We start from the raw sequence: 24,052 nt of genomic DNA, 5'->3' as shown, positions 1-24,052 counted from the left end.
GAGGATGGTGAAGCACTGGAATGGTTTACCTAGGAAGGTGGTGGAATCTCCTTCCTTAGATGTTTTATAAGGTCAGGCTTGACAAAGCCCTGGCTGGGATGATTTGGTTGGGGTTGGTCCTGCTTTGAGCAGGGGGTTGGACTAGATGACCTCTTGAGGTCCCTTCCAACCCTGATATTCTATGATTCTAAGTGCTATGCTTAGGGCCCTACCAAATTCATGGTCCATTTTGGTCAATTTCATGGTCATAGGATTTTAATAATAAAAAAATTTCATGATTTGAGCTATTTAAATCTGAATTTTCATGGTGTTTAGTTGTAGGAGTTGTGAGGGGGGTCACAAGCTTATTGGGGGGGAGAGTTGTGGTACTGCTACCCTTACTTCTGTGCTGCGGCTGGTGGTGGCGCTGCCTTCGGAACTGGGCAGCTGGAGATGGTGGCTTCTGGCCGGGAGCCCAGCTCTGAAGGCATAGGCACTGCCAGCAACAGCACGGAAGTAAGGATGGCCTGGTATGGTATTGCCATCGATACTTCTGCGCTGCTGCCTGCAGAGCTGGGCCCTCAGTCAGCAGCCGCCACTCTGCAGCAGCACAGAAGTAAAGGTGGCATGGTATGGTATTGCCACCCTTAATTCTTGCTGGTGGGACACTGCCCTCAGAGGTGGGCAACACCGCTCTCCAGCTGCCCAGCTTTGAAGGCAGCACAGAAGTAAGTGTGACAATACCGCGACCCCCCTAACATAACCTTGCAATCCCCACTGCAACTCCCTTTTGGGACAGGACCCCCAATTTGAGAAACGGTGGTCTCCCCCCGTGAAATCTGTATAGTATTGGGTAAAAGCACACAAAAGACAATATTTAACGGTCCATGACACGTTTTTCATGGCCGTGAATTTGGTAGGGCCCTAGCTATGCTGACTGGAGATGGGATAACTCATGTGCTTGAAGTGTTTGGATGATTTGTGATCTATAATCTGAAAAGAGTCCATTCAGAGAAGTCCTTAATACAATTAGCAACAATTTGACACCCTGACACTGACTTGCTGAGTGACTGTGGGCAAGACTCTTCACTTCCGTGCCTCAATTTCTTCATCTGTAAAATAGGGATAACGATGAGGATGATCCTGTTTTTTAAGGTACTTTGAGATATATGGATGGAAAGTGCTGTATGAGAGTGAATGATCAACTCAGGGAGAGTGACAAACATGGAAACAGTTTTCAGAGACTGGTCAGGAGGAGAGCAGGAGCTTCCATTGAGTCTGTGTGGAGAACAGAAGTTCCTTGAATCTATTAGAGATATGGTAAATAATGCTCCAGGGTAGTTGTTCAGGGCCATGAAAAGTGTGATTCAGTTAGAAAGTCACTTCCCTGAATCTGACTTGATGTTGCTGTGCTGGGAAGAATTTGCACATCTCTTTGCCAATCATGTTTAGAATGATGGGTGCAAATACATCTGTGCTGGTTTAACTTGGTCTCATCCCTTGTTGTGCAGAGGTTTCTGGTGGTACTGCGGATAGCCTGTGTCCAGGATCCCTTTCTGTTGTAGCTTGTGAAAGCCAGCAGTGAAGCACTTTGTTATTAGATGGGAGTTCTCACTTAAGACACACTAGAAGAGGGCTAAGGTGCCACAAGTACTCCTGTTCTTTTTGTAGAAGAGGGCAGAGTGCCATCCCTACTGAAATGTGCTGAGGTTTGGCTTGTGCTGGAGAAAGTGTATCTCAGCTTTGATTTTCCGTTGAACTATTGGCCAGTCTTGAACCTCCCCCTGTCTGGGGAACATGTTCTGGAAGTTAGTTGCCAAGCTACTGTGGAGTTATCTGGACAGGGTAAGCTTTCTGTCTTTCTCAATCTGGTTTCAGACCCCAGGATAAGTCTGAGATACTATAGCCTTGGCCACTAACACAAAACCCTAAGGCCGAGAGGATAACATGGGGGCAGTGCGGCTGATGTGTATGATGCATGACTGGGTGATGGATTCAGGGCATCAATATTAGATCTGTCACTTAGCTGTGTTCAGTGGCTATTCATCATGTAATAATGCTGATCTGGGTGCATAGACTAGCTAAGGAGGACAGGACTTCACTGAAGTGAATCCATTCATTATTTAGAGGTTGGGATCAATAAGCTTTCAGGACCCTTCTAGAGGCATCCAGGACTCATTGCAATTTTTGCTCCAGGAAGCCATGAGAACTATTTAGCCACATACATGTCACTGTCTTATCAAGTCACAGGGTCCATTTTCTTTCCTCAGTAACAAACTGTTAAGGAGGGATTTTTAGTCTATAGTGACGGACACCAAAAATTGCCCCAAGGTTAAAAGCATGAAAACCATTTGCATCTGAGCATTTTCAAGCATAGCATTGCAGTGGCAATCTCTGTGGTGAACTCTGTCTTCGTGCTCTCTTGTTGTTTAACTAAGATGACAGATTAGCTGGAATGAAGTTAATTAAAGCAGAATAGTGATGAAACTGATAGGCATTTCTTGCTGGGTGAAGAAACTGCTGTAGGCTCTTGCTTGTTCCCTGCCTGCCAGCGACAGGATTCAGGAGCGCCTGTTGACATAGTGTTGAAAATCATGTCCCTTAATTAGGTATCTAAATCTTGTTTTCAGTGGGTAATAGGCAACACTGGCACCCTGTGTCTGAAATTGTGGCCATCTAATGGCCATTCAGTGACCTGTGTAAAATGAATTGGTGTTCTCAGGCCAGTTCCTAGTAGCCATTTGTCCACATCACAGCTCCAACTACCACATTTCACACGGGTCATCACCCTTGTGGACAATGGGGCTAATCCACTAAAGTTGAAGGAAGCCTTTCCATTGACTTCAACAGGCTTTAGATGAGGGCATGTTTGCCAGCCACTGACTGGGCGAAGGACTAGCATTACATTCTGAGCCATAGACGTGGTCCTTCCAGGATAGGCCAGGGGCTCACTAGCATTGCAACTTGGGGCATTCTTGCATTGCTTCCGCTCAGGCTGCATCATTTTGTTTAACATAGCTGCAGTGTTGTTCTCCCTAGGACTATTTGTATTGAAACAGGGTTTTTTTGTAAATTACTAAATTTCCCTTTGTAAACAATCAAAAAAAGGAAATTAGAAAAGGGCCTGCCGACTTTCACCCTTCTTCTGTATTTTAACTTGCAAGCCCCTGCAGTTTGGAAGGAAAGCAAATTCAAGTTCCAGGAGGTTTTAGTATATTCCATTTTTGTCTTCCGCAGCCTAAGGTATGGCGGGTTCCAGGAAGATTCCCACGGGAACATCACTCAAGGAAAATGAAATCACATATACCTACATAAAACCAGGAACTGAAATTAGGAATAGCACTAAAACAAAGACTCCTTCCTCCAAATAATTAGTAGTAGTGTTAAGCAATTCGTGGCAGCTTCTCATAATTAGACACTAATTAATTTATTTACTGAGTAATATATTTAAATGGTTTTAGTTTCCATTTGGAAAAAAAAAAGTTATACGTGAGAATTTTGTGCTTGGAAAAGGTGCCAGACTGGTGGCCCCGGAGAGTGAACTCCTCTTCATCTGCAGAAGTAGGGCCCCAATTCAGCAAAGCACTTGTCCTTCTGTACTTGAGCACTTGCTGAAAGATAAGCAGGTGCTTAAGTGCCTTGCTGAACTGAGTCCTAGGATGCAGGGTGGGCAAAAGCAGTGCAAACTTTCCTTGGTGCCTCAAACATAATCTGTATGGACCACCTCTACGGCCGACAGGGTATTTCAGTCTCCATGGCTCATGCAGTCACTGGCCTCTCTGATTAGAATTGCAGTAGTGGCTTTTGTGAAGTGGACAGCTGCTCCCTGAGAACGAGCCTGATAAAGGGGGAAATCGTGCCCCGCAGACCCTTGCATAAATCTCCCTGCACCCTATGCTATTTCTCTGGCACTGTGTCCCTGGATGCTACAGAAAGCACTCAATGGGCCCTGGGATCTACATGGGGCAGAGAAGTAGGGAGTGGTCAGGACAGCACAACTTCCTCCTTCCAGCCCTGCAGAGATTTTGAAGAAAGACAGTTCAACCTGGAGCTGCAGTTTTATTGTCTTTCTCCCAAAGCACCCTCTGCAGCAAGCTCCTCCTTTTTAGTGGACTGTTCATAGGCAGATCTAGCTGCTGGGGACTTGGAACCTTGGCAACTGTGTGTGTGGTGGTGGTGGTGGGGGGGAGGGCATGTCAGGCCACAGAGCCCACAAGTTAGTCAAGGGCACCTTCACAGATGGCCCTGGCCTCTTGCTGATTTCCCAGGAGATCAACAGGGTTATTGAGTGAGCCCCACAGCCTATTCCGCAGGGGAGCAAGCCCCATCTCCCCATCTCCACAGGTTTCTCATGCAGATTTCCTCCCCAAGAGCCTAATTCCACAGGTTTTGTGGCCAGAAGGTGCAATCTGGCCCTGGTGATGAACATGTTGTAGATAATAGGGAAGTAGAGTGATACCCACCAGCCTCAGTTCAGATAGATGGCTGAATGGCCATCAGATGTGAGTGAATATAGCCGTTGCTGGGCTGGGCTGGAATTGATTCATTGGGCTCAATGACCTAAATATTCAGTGACCTACAAGTCTGGGTTTACAGGTGTTTCCTTCACGTTTCAGTGTTTTGTTTAATTTTTGTCAACTAATTTCCAAAATATCTTAAATGTCAGTAATTCTGCGCAAACACAAGCAAACAACATACCTTTGTTTCGTTTGGTGTCGGGAAGGAAATCTGGCTAATGTTTCTCTTTGTGGTGTGATGGCTGTGAGTGGAGGATTTGTTGTTCTTATAGCAAATGAAAGGTGATGAGAAATCGAGGAGGAACCAGGAAGCCCTCTGGATGTGGGTTCTCATTTTTTGTATGCCGAGGTTGCGATTCACCTGAGCTTGAATTTGGGTTAATTAACTCATAAACTAACCTGCTACACTAGGGATTTCCCACAGCTTAGAGCTTTATAGAGAGCTCTTCTGTGACCGGTTGTGTTCTCAGAATTATAAACTCAGCAATCAACAGCAAGCTCCCTGTGGATACCAGGCAACCTGTAAAGCAGGATTTCAGATGCTCTGTAGGATGGATCATGAGCTCATTTCAGCTTCAGGTGAAGGCAGGGAAATAAAACATTTCTGGGGACTGCACTCACAGTACTTGGATTCCCAAATACCCAACTAAGCCACTTGATGGACATCAATGTTTTTAGCAGGGAAATAAATGAAAACTCATCAACAGAGCGCTCGTTATTTATGAGGTATTGCATTTCCACAAAAGACACAGGGGCAAAGGACTTCAGCTCCAGCTTTTGTCATGCCCTCTGAGCAACAGAGGTGTCTTTACGTTTGCTTTTGGCACAAAGGCTGTGTCTGCCAAGAACTTACAGCCTGTTCTTCAGAGCCTTAAAAGCTGCAGCTGAGGCTGAGCGGGACTGGTAACAGGTTATTACAGCTTCCCACCACTTTAAATCCACGTGATGCACTGTTCAGCAGCATCTGTGTAATGAGTCAGTGGTCTCAGTCCAGTTCCTAGCACAGAGATTTCCACAGAGCCACACAGGCAGTCCTAGTAGAGAGTCCAAGAATGGACCCATCCAGTAGTGTAATCAAGGGTAAACGTGCGTAAATGGAATTTTTCCACTTCTCATTTGGGGAATGTGGCGTTTAGGTTAAGTTCGTTTACCTACTTCCCCACTGGGCACTTCCAAGTTTGAGTGGAAGCACTTGGGCCAAACACATGAGCCCAACACTCAAAAACAAGCTAAACTTTAAGCACATCCCATTCAACAAAGCCTGTGCTTAAGACCTGTTGATTTTAATGGGAGTTGCATCCATACTTATAATGAAGCACGTGCTTAAATGCTTTGCTGAATCAGGGCCTTGGTAGGGGCCAGTAAGAGAGATGCGCCTGCCAATGCTATGCTCGTCCTGTGGGTAAATATGAGGGACATCTTCTCCCCAGGGCTGTCAGTGTGATCATTTGCCAGCACTAAGTTAACTGAGACAATGTGTTGGTCTGCTTGGCTTTCATTACATGGACTGGATGGGAAGTGTAGCCAGAGCAGTAGGTAATGGGCTTAGGACTCAAAAGTCAGAATGCCAGGGGATTGGGGGGTGAAAAGCTGTCTCCTATAACAGAGGCTGAGCTAACTCACTTCCTGCTGTGTTTCCAGGGAGCGGGGTCAGAGAGGACAGCAGGCAGAACAGGAGCTTCGGGCACCAGAAAGTGCCCAGGGCTTGGAGCGAGGAGATGTAGGGTAGGGAGCCCAGTGGTTGGTAACAAAGGGGGATAGCAGCTCCGGGACCGGGGGGATTTGGAAGCTGAGCAGAGAGAGGGGGAGACAACAGCAGGAGAGAGAGAGGAATGTCTACCCTGCAAAAAAACCCAAAAACCAACCAAACAAAAAAATTAAATGAACCCATGGTGGCATGTCCTAGAGTCCAGGTCAACTGACTTGGGCTTGCAGGGCTTGTATTACAGGACTAAAAATAGCAGTGTAGACATTCCCACTCAGCCTGGAACTTGGGCTCTGAGACCAACCCTCCCTCCCTGGGTTTCAAAGCCCAAGCTCCAGCCATTGGAGAAGGAACATCTACACTGCTATTTTTAGCCCTGTAGCATGAGCCCCACAAACCTGAGTCAGTTGACCTGGGCTCTGAGACTCACTGACTTTTTTGCAGTGTAGACGTACCCAGAGAGAATCAGGAACAAGACAGGAGGGAAGGCAGGAGTGGGATGGTCAGGGCAGGACCAGTAGGGTAGCAAAGGGTGCCACTGCTGCCCATGGAAGAAGAGTCAGGAAGATAGGCAGGCGAGGAGAGTGAATCGAAGCGCAGACGGTAATTGGCAGCATTTCAGGAGCTTAGATATGGGAGGCACTCCCAATGCCAGCACTCCAGCAAGGATGGGGAGGTTTATGGCCAAGCACCAACTGGGTTGCACTTCTCTCCTGAAACAAATGAATGGAGACCTTGTGGTTTTTAGCTCATTATTTTGAAAGGTTCGGTAGGGAATGGGGTGGTGGTGGGGGGAAGGCCAATTGAATCTGTCAGCGATTTAAAAGGGCCCTGTTTCCCTCTTCAGAGAACTCAAACAAAACCCATGTACAAAGCAGACAGTCGTGCGACAGGCAGTTCACACAAATATGTGTCAAAGGGACACGGGGCCTGGCTGTGTGCCCATTGGCAGGACTGATGTGACTGACCTGGCTGTCCCTCACCAGACCTCCTCTGCACTGCTTCTGTGGCTTTTTGTTGCCACTTTCATGCCAGATTTATTCTCCACTGGGGCTCTGGCAGGACAGTGGCAACCCAGGGGCCTGCTCTTTTGTGATATGGAATTACTGTGGGTTCCACAACTCGGAGGGGAGGGAACTCTTGGGCTCTCTTTTTTGCTGTGTGAGAGACAGGATGTTGGCACCAGGAGAATCCATGTCAGGTGGGAAGGGCAGTTGGGTGAGCAGCTAGCAAACAGGAGTTGACTGTGTCTGGCCAGGTCCCAGGTCTCCCTAGGTGAAGAAGGGTATTGTAAAGTGCCAATAGGGAGCCAGAATCTGACGCTCGTATGCTGGCCAGCTATTCAGAGGCGCTGAGCGCTTGCAGCTCTCCTTGGGAGCTCCTTCCGGCCACGCAAGCAGTAGGTGTTACACTGCAAAGGCCTCCGGTTAGCTGTGTGGAAATGGAGCTGAGCAGCTGTTAAAACGTGTTAACAGGCCATGTAGAAAATGATGAGATAAGCCAGACAGAAATAACTCTGCCTGGGGTCCAAGGTCTTGCTTTTGTTGGAGATCTGTCACAGTGTACAAGGAGGTAGGAGTTGTGGTTGCTACATAGTGACTACCAGGAGTCTTCTTCAATCTGGCTTTTGGGAAAGAATTTGGGTTCGTTGGGCGTGTTCCATTTATGTGTGTGTTATAGCAGAAGCAACAATAATGGTCTAAACCACCGTACTGTCTGTTCAGATATCTTGAAGGGCTTAACTTCAAATCAGGAAATTCAAAGTGAAAGCTAACGACGGGAGAATTGGTTTGCATGAAGCATGAATGATTTTGAATCCTTGCTGTAAACTCAACCCAATACTTATTTGAGGTGGCTTTCATTAAAAAAACATTTGGATGTTTTAAAACTCCTGCAGCCTGAATTTTCAGTGGTGGCCTCTAGTTTTGAATGCCCACTCTTCCCACTCCTCTGGGCAAAGTCAGGGACGCTACCAATACAAACAGCTTCCTCAGTGCTTCGCCCTTCATTTATTGCTGCTAAGGCTTTTGGGTTCTCATTGGTGCCTGCGACACATGTGGCCACAAGGTTGACTCAAACAGGTTGATTCTTCGTCGTCTCAGAGATGGGTACCGATCCTACGAGGCAAGCTATGCACTAGGGATGTAAATAGGGTTTAAAAATAGTAACCGTATAACCTATTAAAATTCTACTGGTTCAATGGTTAACTGTTAAGGAGTTCACATAGGTGGGGAACTGGTGCTGTGAGGGGGGAGGGTTGCTGCAGCACCCCTACATTTTATGCGGGGCTCCACTGTTGGCTTGCACCGGCGGTCCCGCTACCGGCCCCGTGCCTGAGGTCCTGGCTGCTGGCCCTGTGTCTGGGACTCTGCTGCAGCCGGGACGCTGGGCACGGGTGGCAGCAAAGCCCCTGGGCATGGGACAGGACCCGGGCATGGAGCAGCAGCCGGGACCCTGGGCATGCACCGGCAGCGGAATTCTTGGTGCGGGCCGGCAGCCAGGACTCCAAGCGCAGGGTGGCAGCGGAGTTTAATCATTACCCGTCCGAAACCGATAAGACTGATGCTTATCGGTTAACCAGTTACACGTTTACATCCCTACTACGCACTGAGTACCTTTCTGCTAAATCTGTTTGCAAAGTGTGTTTTGAGAAAGCACAGTTGATTCCACAAGCCAACAGAACAGTAACATCTCCTTCAGGGCTGGCACTAAAAACAGTGCCTGCTTTGTCGGGAATCCGATACGATACGATCCTTTCATGCTGCTCCGGTTGAGTACGTTCACAGGATGTGTCAGTTCTGCCTGCCTGCTTTCAGATGTGAAAAGCCCCCACTGCAGCAGGGTATCCAGACAGGATGCTTCACTTATCCGCTGGGTAGCTAGGCACCGAGGGGGGGGTACCTCATCAGGGAAAACACAACCTGTTCAGCATGATGTAGAACAGTCTGCAAAATCCCAGGTTTTGGTATTTAGGATGAGGGCTGGGAATGAATCATCTCCTCACCACAGGAATGGGGAAGAGCCCCTCTAGGCTAAAGCTGGCATGCGCTGATGGAGGGGAGCCGACACATGTTTGTCTTTTTACTGGCTGCCAGATACAGCAGATTTTTTAAACATCTACATCATGGCTTTGGAAAATCTTGCCAGGACACGCAGGGGTTTCTGTTCAAGTCTTTTGCTCTTCGTTGTTGTCGGTTACGTTTCTCTCTCACTTCTTCTTCCCCAGGGGTGTATTCCCACAGGGCCTGCCTGATGAATATGCCTTTGTAGCCACCTTCAAATTCCGGAAGGCTTCCAGGAGAGAAGACTGGTATATTTGGCAGATTATCGACAAGTACGGCATACCGCAGGTATGGGCCCTTTCCAGCCTTTGGGAGCAGCCGTGTTCCACACAAGCTGGCTATGCCGCTTTAACCCTTCACTCCCCATTCCGAATGGACTGATGAACATTCCTTTCGACTGACACTCTTTCAGTTCATTCTGCCGAAGAACCTTTGCCTTTAAAATTGGACACGGCCCATGGTTTACATTGGGAAGGAGGTTTGCTCAGGCAGTGGCTGGGGTTAGGAGGAAATGGGCAGAGAAAAGAAACTCTCCTAATTTTCAAAAGCACTTTGAGTCTTTCAATAAGTTTATTCAGCCGGTGCTTTATAGAAAAATTACTGATTGCCCCAGAATAGGGGAGGATAGCTTCACCGTTAAAGCACAGGACTGAGCCTCAGGAGAAGTGGCTTCTCTTCCTGACTCTGCCACAGACTTCCTAGGTGACTTTGGGCAGGTTACTTAACATCCCTTTGCCTCAGTTTCCTCCCCTGTGAAATGGGCATAATAATGCTTCCCTACCCCGCATGGGGTTTGTGTAGGTGAATTAATGTTTGTAAAGCACTTGCAGATCTTCAGATAAAATAAAAAAAAATCTGCAAGTGCTTTACAAACATTAATTCACCTATACAAACCCCATGCGGGGTAGGGAAGCATTATTATGCCCATTTCACAGGGGAGGAAACTGAGGCAAAGGGAGTAATCTGCCCAAAGTCACCTAGGAAGTAGCTGTACAGTCACAGAACCTAGCGAGCGCCCCCTCCTGGCCACTCATTAAGATGGCTGTGAGGGGGAATCCAAGTCTCTGCTGCTCTGGATCCCCAGGGGTTTCAAGCATCTGGAGTCTCAGCAGGCTCCAGCACTGGTTCCTTGCTTGGCCTTTGTGGCACATTTCCTGGGCACCAGATAGTCTGTTACCTCTTCTTGGAAATGGGGCTCTTCAGCTTACCTTCCCTAGGCCCCCCAAGATACCCTGTTACTTAAATACACCCTGCCCCACAGCTCCACCTCAGAGGTGTGAGGCTTCCGGTTGCAATTGAACTCTTTCAGAGGCACACAGCGGTTGGGAAGCAGTTCACACACACTCTGACACTTTGCACGGAGTCGAATGCATTTGTTCTTTTATACCTAATCATACAGAGCACAGAAGAGTGTGGATCACACAAAACAATCAACACAACATAGGTCACTTTCGATCTCTCACCCTTCACTTGGGAGTGCTTCGGGGCCACCCATTGTTGTGCATTGTTGTGCCCTGCCTTATATATATAGGTGGTCCATCCCACATGGAGTCCCTTACCCAGCTTCTGTGACCCTGCTGTCTCCTGCTTCATGCTTCCTCTCTGGCTCCCCCTATTTCTGTGTGTTTCTTATTTAAACCCCACTTGGTGACCTTTTCTCTTTTGTTCTATTCCTGGTAAGTTCCACTGTTCCTACCTTCCCCCCCTCCATTCAGAGTCATAAGCTAGAATGGTTTTCCAAGGCTTGAACTGCTTTTTAGCATAACCTTTGTATAGTAAAAGTACTGTCATTAACCTTAAGTATTTCCCTTTGTCCCTGTCTGGTGTGTACCAGCTGCAAGACTTTGGTGGATCCACATACATATAGACACGCATGATACTGCAGTTGTTCATAATGCAACTTCACAGTAAAAATACGGAATTCATATGTTATACGTACATAGCCCCCATTCATCATGAGTGCAATCTGTCATCTGTTGCCATATAGGTTTTTTAACACCACACCATGTTGTCTTTTTTGTTTTGAGTGTGGGGGTGGGGGAGTGGGTTTTTTGTTTTGCCTAATGCATACATTTTAGTTTGTTGTTACAGAGTTACTGGTGATTCCTGAGTGGGCTGCCAATGCTGATTGATTTAGCAGTGCCACATATTATTATTCCTTTGGATTTGAACTTCTAAAGGATGTGGAGAGATATTTGAGACACTCAGGCAGCACAGGGGATGGGTGTAGTATAAGAACCTAGCTAGCTGGCTAGCTAGATTCTTAAGTCAGCCAGCGAACAAAGGTTAATATCATTATCTTGATAAATTATCAGCTGATCTTTGATAAAAGGAAATGTAACTTACTGTGAAACCATACTCTCTTAATTCCGAATCCTATATACCAGACAGTCTGTCATTTCCTGTTGTTCATAGCTGAAAAATTGACCCCCTGAAGTTCAGAAAGCAAAAAGCAATGGGTAAAAATTTCAAAAGTGCCTAAGTCCCATTTTCAAAATGACTTTGACACTTAGAAGCCTTAAGTCTCAATGAAAGTTAATACGACTTAGGGTATGTCTATACTTACCTCCGGGTCTGGTGGTAAGCAATCGATCTTCTGGGATCGATTTATCGCGTCTTGTCTAGACGCGAAAAATCGATCCCGGATCGATCCCGGAAGTGCTCGCCGTCGACACCGGTACTCCTGCTCCGCGAGAGGAGTACGTGGAGTCGACAGGGGGAGCCTGCCTGCCGCGTCTGGACCCGCGGTAATTTCGAACTAAGGTACTTCGACTTCAGCTACATTATTCACGTAGCTGAAGTTGCGTATCTTAGTTCGAAGTGGGGGGTTAGTGTGGACCAGGCCTCTGGCTCCTAAATGCCTTAATCACTTTTGAAGATGGGACTTTGGCTCCTCGGTTACTTAGGTGCTTTAGAAAATGTTACCCTTTATCTGCTTGCTCCTACATTCATGGCTTACTATGTACAGTACTTGAGCGGTCCGATGGAGGAATTATGAGAAACAATATGCTCATAGCAATGGCCTTGGAAAGAGAAAGAGAGAGAATTAGTGGGTGGAGTATGAATTCCACAACCCTAGAGGTGATAGGAGTTTACCTATTACAGATTAAACTGGGCTCTTTCTCTCTCATTTGAAAACGTGATTGATTTGAGTCCAGTCATTCAATACTCCTTCCTTCTTGGTCACGGCTTGGTCGTTTTAGTCATAATGGTAGGTAATTTAGGCCATCATCTAACCTCTTTAACATGCCTTGTCTTTTCCCAATCTCATTTCCTGTCCCATCTTCAGGCATGTCCCCCACATCCGGCTTATATCTCTTTCCCTTCCCCTCTGCTCTTAGTAACTTTGACTCTGTAAAGCACTTTGGGGTACAGTTTATGTGAAAGGACGAGTGTACGGAGAATGAAGTTGTGTTGTATCGGCAGCGTTCTTTCTGTTGATTCCCAGGTCTCTATCCGCCTGGATGGTGAGAACAAAGCCGTGGAGTACAGTTCCATTGGGCTGACCAAGGATGCAGTACGAGTGGTCTTTCGAAATGCCCGAGTCAGCGATTTGTTTGACCGCAACTGGCATAAGATCGCCCTCAGCATTCAATCCAAGAGCGTCTCCCTCTACATCGACTGCAAACTAGTGCAGACGTTGCCTATTGAAGACAGAGAAAATATTGACATTCAAGGGAAGACCGTGATTGGCAAACGCCTGTATGACAGCGTACCCATAGACGTAAGTACTGAGTCTGCGGATTCATTCCCAGGGGAATGATGTCCATCTGTGCAAGGGTGATGGGGTTTTCTGGTGTCACACTCTCACTGAACCCTCTCTTTATTCATTGTCATTTCCTGAATCTTTGCGTTTGATTAACTCTCTGAGAATGGCTGACATCTTATCAGATACCAGGGTTTCCATCTTCTAACCTCAGAGTACTGAAGTGTGCAGTACTGGGATACAAAAAGGGGGCTCCATTTCATCCTTCCAGCCAGTCTGAGCTTGCCATTGTTAAAGCCATGTCCATAGGTATCAATCACCCGCAAACATAATCGGCGAATCTACATAATACCAAACAACATCTGAACGTCTCTTTGCTGTCCCAACCTGGCCCTACAAGGGGTTTCATGTGTAGCAGTTAGAGGCAGGAAAGACTCATTAAATCACTGAGTCCTCTCCTGCAACGTCAGAATATGGTCCTCACCGCACAGAGAATACATCCGGCATTAAATTTGTACCATGCTTGGTCGTAGCGAAAAGATCAAGATACTTACACTGGATCTGGTTCTCTTCTTACCAGCATGTAAATCAGCGGTAACTCCATTGAAGTTATAAGGGGCCTGGGCAAAGTGAATGGCGTGTGCATGTAAAATGGTTTAGTAGCATTTTACCCATAGGGGGAAATGACTATGTGAGTTGAACACAATGAACGCCATCCTAGCCAATTGAAATTGCAGGGCGAATTTAGGTAGACAGAATGTAACTTTCCAGATAGGAATTTGGCCAGGACACAGAGGTTAATATACATCCTTATTCTTGTAAAAAGCATCACAGGATCTTTAATGAACACAGAGTCAGAATCTCATTAGCATAGTGCCCTTCACAGAATGCTGGCGTATTGACAGAGAAGGATGCATGTCAGCTATGGAACCCCCAGAACCATTGTGATCTGGCCTTTGTCTGTATTGTTTGCACTCTTTGTATCGAAACACTAGGCACAAGTTGACATTAATAATTCACAGTCGCTGAAACATGGCCCTATTGTCTGTCTTTGTTTTCTAGTTTGATCTTCAACGGATGGTAATTTACTGTGATTCCCGACATGCCGAGCTGGAAACCTGCTGTGATATTCCCTCTGGACCAGTAAGATGTTGTTTTGTTTGTGTATATATATATATATATACACAGACACTGTTAGTTTAGATCGATTATCCAAGTAAGGGGTTGCAGCTGTGTGAGTCTGATGTTATAAAGGTAGTGAATCAAACCCATAGAACTGGTAACATGACAATGATGAGTTTACTGAAAAAGTGAAAAGTATAAAGAATTAAACCTCTCCATGTCTCTTTCCCCTGTCAAACTATCATGGGAAAGAGAAAAATCTGAAGGGTTCAACTGCTGATTGAAGAATAAAAACTCCATGTAAAAGTAGTCAGTGTGTTTCCTATTGCTGCTGTATGGGACGAGCTAAGACAGCAACATTGCTAGTTAGTTAGGGTTACCATATTTTGTGCCTCCCAAAGGAGGACACTTCACGGGGCCCCGCCCCTGCCCCCAGCCCCGCCCCTGCTCCCGCCCCAACTCCGCCCCCTCCCCAAAGTCTCTGCCCCCTCCCCTGCTTCCCGCAAACATTTGAGTTGCGGGAAGCCTGAAGCAGGTAAGGGGGAGTGTGGGGGGGAGGAGGCGCGGCCCAGGCTGTCCCCGGCCCTGGGGTGCCGGCCCCCGGCCCACCACCCCCAGCCCGGCCCCCGAGTCCCGGGCCCGGCTGGCGCCCCCGAGCCCCCGGCCGAGCCCCCGAGCCCCCGGCCCGGCCCCGCCGGAGCCCCCGGCCCTGCCGACCCGACCCAGCCCCGCCGGAGCCCCCGATCCCCCGGCCGAGCCCCCGAGCCCCCGACCCGGCCCCGCCAGAGCCCCCGGCCCTGCCGACCCGACCCGGCCCCGCCGGAGCCTCTGACCCGGCCCCGGTGGAGCCCCCGATCCCCCGGCCGAGCCCCCGATCCCCCAGCCCGGCCCCGGTGGAGCCCCCGATCCCCCGGCCGAGCCCCCGAGCCCCCGGCCCGGCCCCGGTGGAGCCCCCGATCCCCCGGCCGAGCCCCCGAGCCCCCGGCCCGGCCCCGCCGGAGCCCCCGGCCCCGCCGACCCGACCCGGCCCCGCCGGAGCCCCCGATCCCCCGGCCGAGCCCCCAAGCCCCCGACCCGGCCCCGCCGGAGCCCCCGGCCCTGCCGACCCGACCCGGCCCGGCCGGAGCCCCCGACCCGGCCCCGGTGGAGCCCCCGATCCCCCGGCCGAGCCCCCAATCCCCCGGCCCGGCCCCGGTGGAGCCCCCAATCCCCCGGCCGAGCCCCCGAGCCCCCGGCCCGGCCCCGGTGGAGCCCCCGAGCCCCCGGCCGATCCCCCGAGCCCCCGGCCCGGCCCCGGTGGAGCCCCCGATCCCCCGGCCGACCCGACCCGGCCCCGCCGGAGCCCCCGGCCCTGCCGACCCGACCCCGCCGGAGCCCCCGGCCCCGCTGGAGCGCCCGGCCCCGGAGCGCCCGGCCAGGCACCGCACCGCGGGCCTGGCCCCGGAGCCCCCGGCCCGACCCCCGAACCCCCGGCCCGACCCCCGAGCACCCGCACTGCCGGCCGGCATGTCCCGATTTTCCCAGACATGTCCAGCTTTTTGGGCTTTCCCCCCGGACGGGGATTTGGAGCCCAAAAAGCCGGACATGTCTGGGAAAATCCGGACGTATGGTAACCCTATAGTTAGTGTCTCAGTCCACTTGCCAACGGGCAGAGATCTGCATTGCAAAAAACACCAGCACAATGTGGAAGAAGTGTGCAGTGCCCCAGTCACTGCTGTAGCTATTGTCGGGATAAGCAGGTTTGTGCGGTCCAGACTGGTACCTTTCACCAGCAGTTTTAAAAACCCAAATCCAACCAAACACTTGATTCTTCTGCTCCCCAAGTCTCTGGAATTCAACATAGAATCACAGAATATCAGGGTTGGAAGTGACCTCAGGAGGTCATCTAGTCCGACCCCCTGCTCAAAGCAGGACCAATCCCCCGACAGATTTTTGCCCCAGATCCTTAAATGGCCCCCTCAAGGATTAAACTCACAACCGTAGATTTAGCAGGCCAACGTTCAAACCACTGAGCTATCCGGGCATAGTTAGCAACATGTTCAGTAAATACCAACTTGGCTTCCATAAAGTGGATCAAAGGCAAATGAGGTTTCTAAAAGGGAAGACCTGATAATGACACGAGCTGTTTGGCTTTAGTGCCAGGTGACGGTCGTTACTGAAGTGCCACCTGCTGAAATAAGACCCACTGTCGGCAGTGAACAAGTGGGCCCCCCAAACACCCTCAACTGTTCCTGTCCTGCTGGAGAAAAGGTGAGTGACTCTCTGTTCTCTTTTGGGAGCCTTTGTTTCTTCTCCCTGGCCAGACCCTTTGGTTTTGGGAGTAGGATCTAGTAGAGGACTTGCATAGTGCTTGACCTGCAGTGCCAGTCAGGATCACAGACTCCTCTCCTGGACTGTAAGCTTGTTGGGGAAAAGGACGGTGTCTTAGGGGTTTTGTCAGCACCCAGTTCACTGGATCTTGATCCTGATTGTGGCTTCTGGAGATCAACCTAGAAAATGAAGCAGCAATTTTTACCACCCCTTTTAAGTACAGGTTTTGTAAGACATAACAGGAATAGGCTGATAGGGTAAATGGGAGCCATGCAGAAACAATCCCCTTGCCTTTAGTGGAGTTGAGCCCGTTTCAGTCAGCAGTGAATGGGGCCTTTAAGGTATTAGCACTGCTGCAATATTTTCATCACTGACTTTTTTCTTTTTGTGTGTTGTTGCTCAAACCTTGAGGCGGTGTAGCTTCCCATCCATTGCCCGCTGAAATGGACTTTTCCATTGTGGGGCTCTTTCTGTTGTTGCTGGTGGGCCCCTAGTGTGCTGGCATGTAATGAGAGGAGCAGTCTCCAAATAGTCTCCTTGTTCTCTCTTTAGGGCGAGAGGGGCCCAGCTGGCCCTGAAGGTCCTAGAGGTCAAAAGGTCAGTAGTATGTTTTCCATTTTGTCTATTTAAAAATACCGTATGAGGTGCTGGGTTATTCTGTATGACGGGAAAAGTTTAAGGACAAAGTCCAATAAACTAATCGCAGACAAGAGATGGGTTGGATGTGTCCAAGGTGGACTATGGGGAATGCAGTAGTTAGTGTGCGGGTCTTGACTATGCTCACCCCCAAGTTTCACTGAAGTGGCTTTATGTATCTTCTAGAAGCACTACCATGCCACATTTTTGTTTCTACATTGGCTACATTTTTGTTTCTACATTGGCTGTTTCTACATTGGCCTACATCACAACTTTGATGGCGATTCTCCAGTAATTCTGCACTGTCCCCAAGCTAAAAGGCCACATCATTACTTTTAGTCATCCACCAGAACTTTACTGATGTTGGGGTAGGAGGGTGGAGCCCTGTAATCCAGTATCCCAGCAAGAGCATTTGAGCCAGGGGGTGAAGTTAAATATGGGCTATATTTCTAGATAGGTTTCTTCTTAGAATGCACAGAGTAAACCAATCATTCTTTCCGCTGATGATTCTAAATCCTACTTAGCTGGACGATGCTTACCTCTCATGAAGTGTGAGAGGAAGCTCACTTATGCTGTCTGACTTGTGAGGTTAAAAATCCCAAAGCCTGTTTTTTTGGAGTGGCTCACTGCACTCTCAATAATTAAACGTTTCTGGGATGCGGAAAGAAAGGCTTTGGGTGTATATTTTCTGCTGGGGCAAATGGAGACAAGTCTGTTGACTTTAAGCTGCAGCTGTTTAAAATGGCAGAGAATTTGGCCCGTTATTTCCATGGGACTATAAATAACCCCATTCCTATTTTAATCTGTGACAGTTTAAGTGATGACGGGCTATTCTTCAGAATGACAGAACCATGAGAAATGACTGCAAGAAAAACACAAAAGGATGGCAATGATAAAACAAAGAAAGAAAATGTGTGTTGTCTCACCCACCGGCACAGCCCTGTAACAGACTCCAGAAACACTGGTGTCTAGCCCACTTCACTCTCAGCAAAATGGTGTGAACACAGTTCTGTAGATGGAGGATAGAATAGCAAGCCTTATTCACTGATCTATGGCTAGTAATCACCTGGCTTTGATGTTCCATAACCCAGGTGCATCCAAGGACCTATAAGGTTTGTGTAACAGTGATCTAATGAGCTGTGCACAGACCCAGGAGTTGGGGACTCTTGAATTTTAATCCAAGCTCTGCTGACGAATCACTGTGTGGGAGAGGGGAGGTCATTTAACCTCCCTTACCCTCATCTTACCTATCCACTAAATAGAGCTAATTTGTTGTGCCTGCCTCACAGGGATGCTGTGAAGATTAATTAGTAAATGGATGCGAAGCAGCCCTTTATGGCATTTGTGGTCCAGTTAATATCTAGGCTAGATTGTCAGTCCTTACGCAGCCCAGAGGAGAGGATCCCCTCTCCACCAGCCTGTACATGTGTAACGCTGACCGACCCCGGTCATTAACGGGCAGGATTGAACCTGGGGCCTCTGGAGCTCTACTGCATGAGCTAAAAGCCAACTGGCTCTTAGCTAAGGCTGTAAAACAGTCTCATTTAACTCTCTCTCTAAGTGGCTTGGTGCCACTAAATGGGACAGAACACCACACCCTTGGCAGGGCCGGCTCCAGCGTTTTTGCCGCCCCAAGCAAACCTCATGCTCGGGGTCTAATGCAGCCCACATTTCAAAGGCTGGGAATCCTCACTGTATTGAAAAGGAACTGTAAAGGTAAGGCCTTCTGAGGGTGCTCAAAGGAGACGTCTCTTTGCCTTGACACTGCCCCTTCGAGGATTCCCTGTGTATTTTAAGATCCATGACTGCGTATAAATCAGACACCAACACCCAAGCTTCCCATGTACTGGAAACAAAGTGATGCATGGGTGGGCTTTCTGATTGCAGCAGCACCTGCCCTGTTGCTAGCTGTTAAGCTGGGGCTTTGGGGAATGTGGGCTTCAGTATTGGGAGACAAATCTCTGAGACACTTAAATAACACAGACATATTTGAAATATTGAATATATGAATGGTAACATGGGGCAACTCTTGAGTCGAATCAGTTGGGTGGCACAGTCAGCAATGGCCGTGTGCCTTTCAGAAGAGCAATGTGCTTTACAGTCTTGTGGTGCTCACATCTCTTTCCTCTCCTCCAGGGAGAAAGTGGCAGCCACGGACTTCCTGGTCTAAAAGGAGAAAAAGGAGACTCGGTAAGTCAGAGCTGCCAGACGCTGACTGATTTTGTAGTGGAATATGAGAGATGGGAAAAGGGTTGTTCTCCTACTGATTGCATGGGGCTTATGCTACTGCGAAAGGACTTCCGCTTACTGAGTGGTCCCTCATGGCCAGAGTTCTGTTTTCAGCAGGCTCCCTCTATTCTTTGTCTTCATGGCCCTTTAGGTTATTGTCTACATTGCAGTTAGACACGCATGGCTGGCCTGGGTCAGCTGACGCGGGCTTGCAGGGCTTAGGCTGCAGGACAGTGAAATTGCTGTGTAGATATTTGGGTTGGAGCCCGAGCTCTGGAACCTGACAAGGGGGAACGTCCCAGAGCTCCGGCTCCAGCCTGAGCCTGAAGATCTACACTGCAGTTTTACAGCCTTGGAGCGCGAGTTCAGCTGAGACAGGCCAGCCGTGGGTGTTTAACTGCAGTGTAGACATACCTTTACAGACCCACCACAGCCTTTCTTGTATGTCCTACCACCCTCTACTTGGGGCTGTTTTAATGACCGCAAACAGTCCCACCAATAAAGTCCATCACTGCAATCCAAAGGTTCCCACATATCTCTGGCTCTTCTGTTGTCTACAAAGAGCTCTTCCCCTGCCATAGCATAGGTGTCTCTCCCTGGAGTTTAGCCTTCTGGCTCTGGCTTCCTTCTCTCGCTAGTGTTTCCCCTGTTCTAAGGGAGAAGACCCCGTCTATATACTGTCCTTCTCCAGGGAGCTCCTCCCAATTGGCTGGAAGAGAAGGGAGCCCTGCCCCACCCTAGGCCACACTACAGGACTTCAGATCCCAGGCCTTTAAAGGAACAGTGTCCTAACTACCCAGAACTGCTTCCTCTCCTCCACTATCAGGCCATTTCCTGGGTCCTTGATCCTTCCAGCTCCCTGGAATGGGGTTTTCTGGCCCACTCTGTTCTTCAGGGGTCAGTATTCTCCCTGCAGCTTGTGTTCGTCCTCCGAGCAGGGATGATATTCACCCTTCTAGGGTCAGTCAGCTGATGCCATTTTCTGTGCGTTTCAATGCTTTGTCACGCAACCTGAGGGCTAGTTGGCCTGTCGTCGGCCTTCTAGTTCAAATGTGCGAATTGGATACACGGACTGCGTAGCACATCCAGGAGGAACACTGTGGTGCATTGACACACAAAGGAAAGAGTCGATCTTTGCTGTTTACATGAAGGTGACATTGGGATCTCATTTCAATCAGGTGCTCCTGATTAAAAAATGCCACCCTCTGGTTCATTATTTAATAGAGAAAAAAATGCTGGGTTTTGAACGGCGATCAGGACTAATGAAAGCTGAGAGTGTCTCTGGTTTTGGAAGCTTAATGTCATAAATATTAACTAACATCATATGTCGAATCAGGGGTAGGTGTGGCCAGGTGAGAATGGGGATGCTGGGGTTCAGAGGATCTAGGTTCTTTTAAGCTGCTATTTGTTGTCTGAACTGGGGAAGTCACTTGATCTTTGTGCTGCCCTGTTATATAGGTGTAAAAATATTGATCTATATAATAAGTGTATCTTTAGTTAAATAAAAAAGTGTAACCCTGAAGAAATGTAGGCAATTTTCTAAGCAACCGCATGATTTTGTGGTTGCACATCCTGTCTTCCTCTCCCACCCGGGTTTATCTCCATCTCGCCTTATGTTTTGTCTGAACTTTGCTCCTGATCCTGCAGTTGGACCCACAGGGACAGATCTTTGCACCTCTGTAGGCCAGTTGCAGGAGCATGACCTTGGATTATAAACAGTCCCAGAGCAGGATCTCTGTCTTGTGCTTTCCTTCACGTAAAGGGCCATGAATATATGCACGCGTATAAATAATCACTAATAAAATCTGCATGGGTGTTTTGACAAATAATATTTAGAAAGTGCTTTGAGATCCTTGAATAAAAGTTGAAATGTAGAATTCTATATTAAATTTCCCTTCCCCCCGTCCTTTCTAGGGCAGAGGAGCATATGGCAGAGGAGAGAAGGGAGAACAGGTATAGTGATATTGTTAATGATACAACACAGTTCGATCATAGCCCACTCCACTACTTTCTTTAGCTCAAATTCTAATTTTGGAACCCAGGGGAACGTCCAGAGTAAGACCTGCAGGAGGGAGACCCTTATGAACAAAGAATTCAGGAGATCTGCGCTGGTTGGATTTTAGTAAAGGAAGCGATATACTTTCTCACACATGCTTCGTCAGAAATGTTAAGATTTGCCACTGCTTTGCCCTGGGGGTAGTCTCAATTCCAGCTGTGCAAAGTGTGTGTAACATGCAATCACATCAGAATGATAACACTCACTTGGACAAGTGGGAAGGACTACACAAGGAGCAATGCGATGGAGAATCAGGCTCTGTCTAATGGATCAAAAACTGGCTCAAGAAACATGAACAAATGGTAAGGATAAGTGGCAGTGCATTGATTTTTACAGAGGTATCAAATAGAGCACTGGAGGGACTTCTAGGCTATTAGGCAGCAAAAACAGTCAATGCAAATTTAGGCTGCATAGGCAAAACATGACCTTATGGAGGAGAGAAATAATAGTCCCACTCTATCCCTGTGTTATAATCACACTGAGAATATCACACTCAGGTCTGGGCACTGGAATGACGCAGACAACCTGGAGAACGTAGAGAAGAGCAAGAAAAAAAGATTGAGGGCTGAAGGGGTCGCCTGATGTGGAAAGGTTAAAAGAGCCAAATCTGCCTAGCCTGGCTAAGTGATAATTCTGGGGGGACATGGAGAAACTCTACAAATATTTGATCATTAGTGGAGGAATGGAAATAATGAATTAGGGTGGTACCAGGGGATAATGGGATGAAATGAAGAAGGAAGACATAAAGTGTCCTGATCATGAGATGTAATCGTCTGCTGAACTCTCAAAAGAAACAGTGGGCAACTATTTAAAACTACATTGGACAATACATTAGTAAATGTCCTGTAGGGAAGAATCCTGCACTGGCAGGTAGAGATGGAGTCTTTGACCATTTGAACCTTCCTATCTCTACTTTCTTTGATTATAATCTATTGATCATATACATCCAAAACGCACCATTTGACCTTCTTACATTGCAAATGAAGGTTGCTTATTAGAAGAAATGTTACTAAGGCAGCCCATAGACATGGGAAGAATAAAAGGCAAATTTCTGCATTCATATATGTGCAACCTTTTCCATTGACAGGCAGAATTTGGCCTACAAGAGACATTCTAGATTCACAATGCAGCCTTTAAAAATCAGCCACTGTTTTTCATGTGCCAAGGGTCACTCAGCCCCGATGAAAAGCATCATATTTAATATGTTGGTGCTGTAGTAGAAATAAGGTCTGATCTGGTCAAGAAGGGTCTGAATGGTAGGAAGTGCCACCTCCTGCCTTTGTCACCCTGCTGAGGAATATGGTGAGCATGCAAGTTTTGAGTGAAAACCGGATACAACATCTGGGCTGAATTTCTCTGATTAGGTAGCCAAGGGGCATCCTTGATGGCTGCCCACCAACATGCATGCATAAAGATCCATAAATTTATGACTAGTTAGCTCTGTTTATTTGATACATTTGCCAGCAGAGGCATTCAGCGGGCCTGCATTTAGTAACAAAGGAGCTGTGTCTTGTATATGTGCCCATAGAGAACATGGGCACGGTCTAGGCATGTTTTGGTACAGTTCTTGGTGGAGGGTGTGTCTCTGCTGAGCATGGCTGACATGTTTGACAGCAGGAGGAGAATGTGCTATTCCTGAGCACGTCCACTGATTAAGTAGCAGAAGAGCTGACACCTGCCCAGCACGTCTTTTGAGATCAGCGGCACAGAAGGTGAACCCTGGCTGAAATCCTCCACTCTGTATTGGAAAGTTTAGGAATAAGAGTTTATTTGATTGAGAAAATGAGGGAATTCATAATGAAAGCTGAAACGGCATCCTTAACTTGCCCTGCTGTGCCTAGGTATTACAGGGATGACTTGTGTGCTGTACCTTCGGGTGCTGAGGTAGGTATGTACAAACCAGGAGAGTGACAGGCACGGTGCCCAGGGCTTGTGCCCCAAATATTTCACCATAATCACAAAATTTGAACTTGTACACGCAAGCAGTTAATTGCATGTGCAAACAGGAGTGCTTGTATAATCCACTGTTCAGTATGTGTCACACTTCCCACTCTGTGTCTGATCTGCACAGATGGGTCTGCTTCAGCTGCCAGCTACGGGAGTTAGTCCTTTAGTTCAAGCTATAGACATTCATGAAGTCCTAGGTATAATCTCTGGTCACTAGCAAGGTGGATGTTACCCTTGTCCATGTGTATGTACTTGGTTGCATGCACAACTACGTGCTTTGCACACACACATACACAGTATGCAAATGCTAACACCTGTTAGCACATGCCCAGGCCAATTTTCTGGTCACCACCTAAACGAAATCTTGTATGTTGTGGGAATGCAGATTGAACCTGGATTAATATCCTAAGGCATAATAACCATGAGCAGTACTTTGTGCTGTCTGTGATTTGTCCCATCGGTTGTCTGAAAAGCTCCCATCCACACTGGACATAATCTGCCCCACTCAGTGCTGTCTGAGCTGACAGCAAATCTTCAAGCCCCCACCAGCCCAGGGAGAATCAGCATAGGTGAATTGGAAGATGGGGCAATGACTGTAGAGCATTATCTAGGGTGATTTAAGCAAGACGGGATTTCAGTGGCTCTAGATCAAAGTCTAGGGAAGACATGTCTGAGACAGTAGACACTGTACCGTGTGAGGTCTGCAGCCATGTCCGCATTCCTGGGGGACAGCCGTCCACATCACAAGGCAGACTGCTCTTTGGATTGTTTTACTTCAAAAGG

General features: G+C 48.1%; 1 protein-coding gene across 3 annotated transcripts in view; it reads left to right on the top strand.

Moving 5' to 3' along the window:
* Positions 1-24,052, top strand: part of COL22A1 (collagen type XXII alpha 1 chain) — a 311,922-nt gene that overhangs the window by 121,036 nt on the left and 166,834 nt on the right. For 2 of the 3 annotated variants that reach the window (XM_065586243.1, XM_024102638.3), the window contains exons 6-12: positions 9,428-9,551; positions 12,712-12,987; positions 14,032-14,112; positions 16,228-16,341; positions 16,954-16,998; positions 19,174-19,227; positions 21,181-21,219. In XM_065586243.1, coding sequence (XP_065442315.1) covers positions 9,428-9,551; positions 12,712-12,987; positions 14,032-14,112; positions 16,228-16,341; positions 16,954-16,998; positions 19,174-19,227; positions 21,181-21,219 — 733 coding nt within the window. The remainder of the gene's footprint in view (positions 1-9,427; positions 9,552-12,711; positions 12,988-14,031; positions 14,113-16,227; positions 16,342-16,953; positions 16,999-19,173; positions 19,228-21,180; positions 21,220-24,052) is intronic. The other variant, XM_024102639.3, reaches the window with a different exon arrangement.

Source organism: Chrysemys picta, chromosome 2 (genome assembly GCF_011386835.1).
Source record: "Chrysemys picta bellii isolate R12L10 chromosome 2, ASM1138683v2, whole genome shotgun sequence".
In the NCBI taxonomy this organism is placed as follows: domain Eukaryota; kingdom Metazoa; phylum Chordata; order Testudines; family Emydidae; genus Chrysemys; species Chrysemys picta.
The sequence above is the reverse complement of the archived record's forward strand: the minus strand, read 5'-3'. Positions and strand labels throughout refer to the sequence as shown.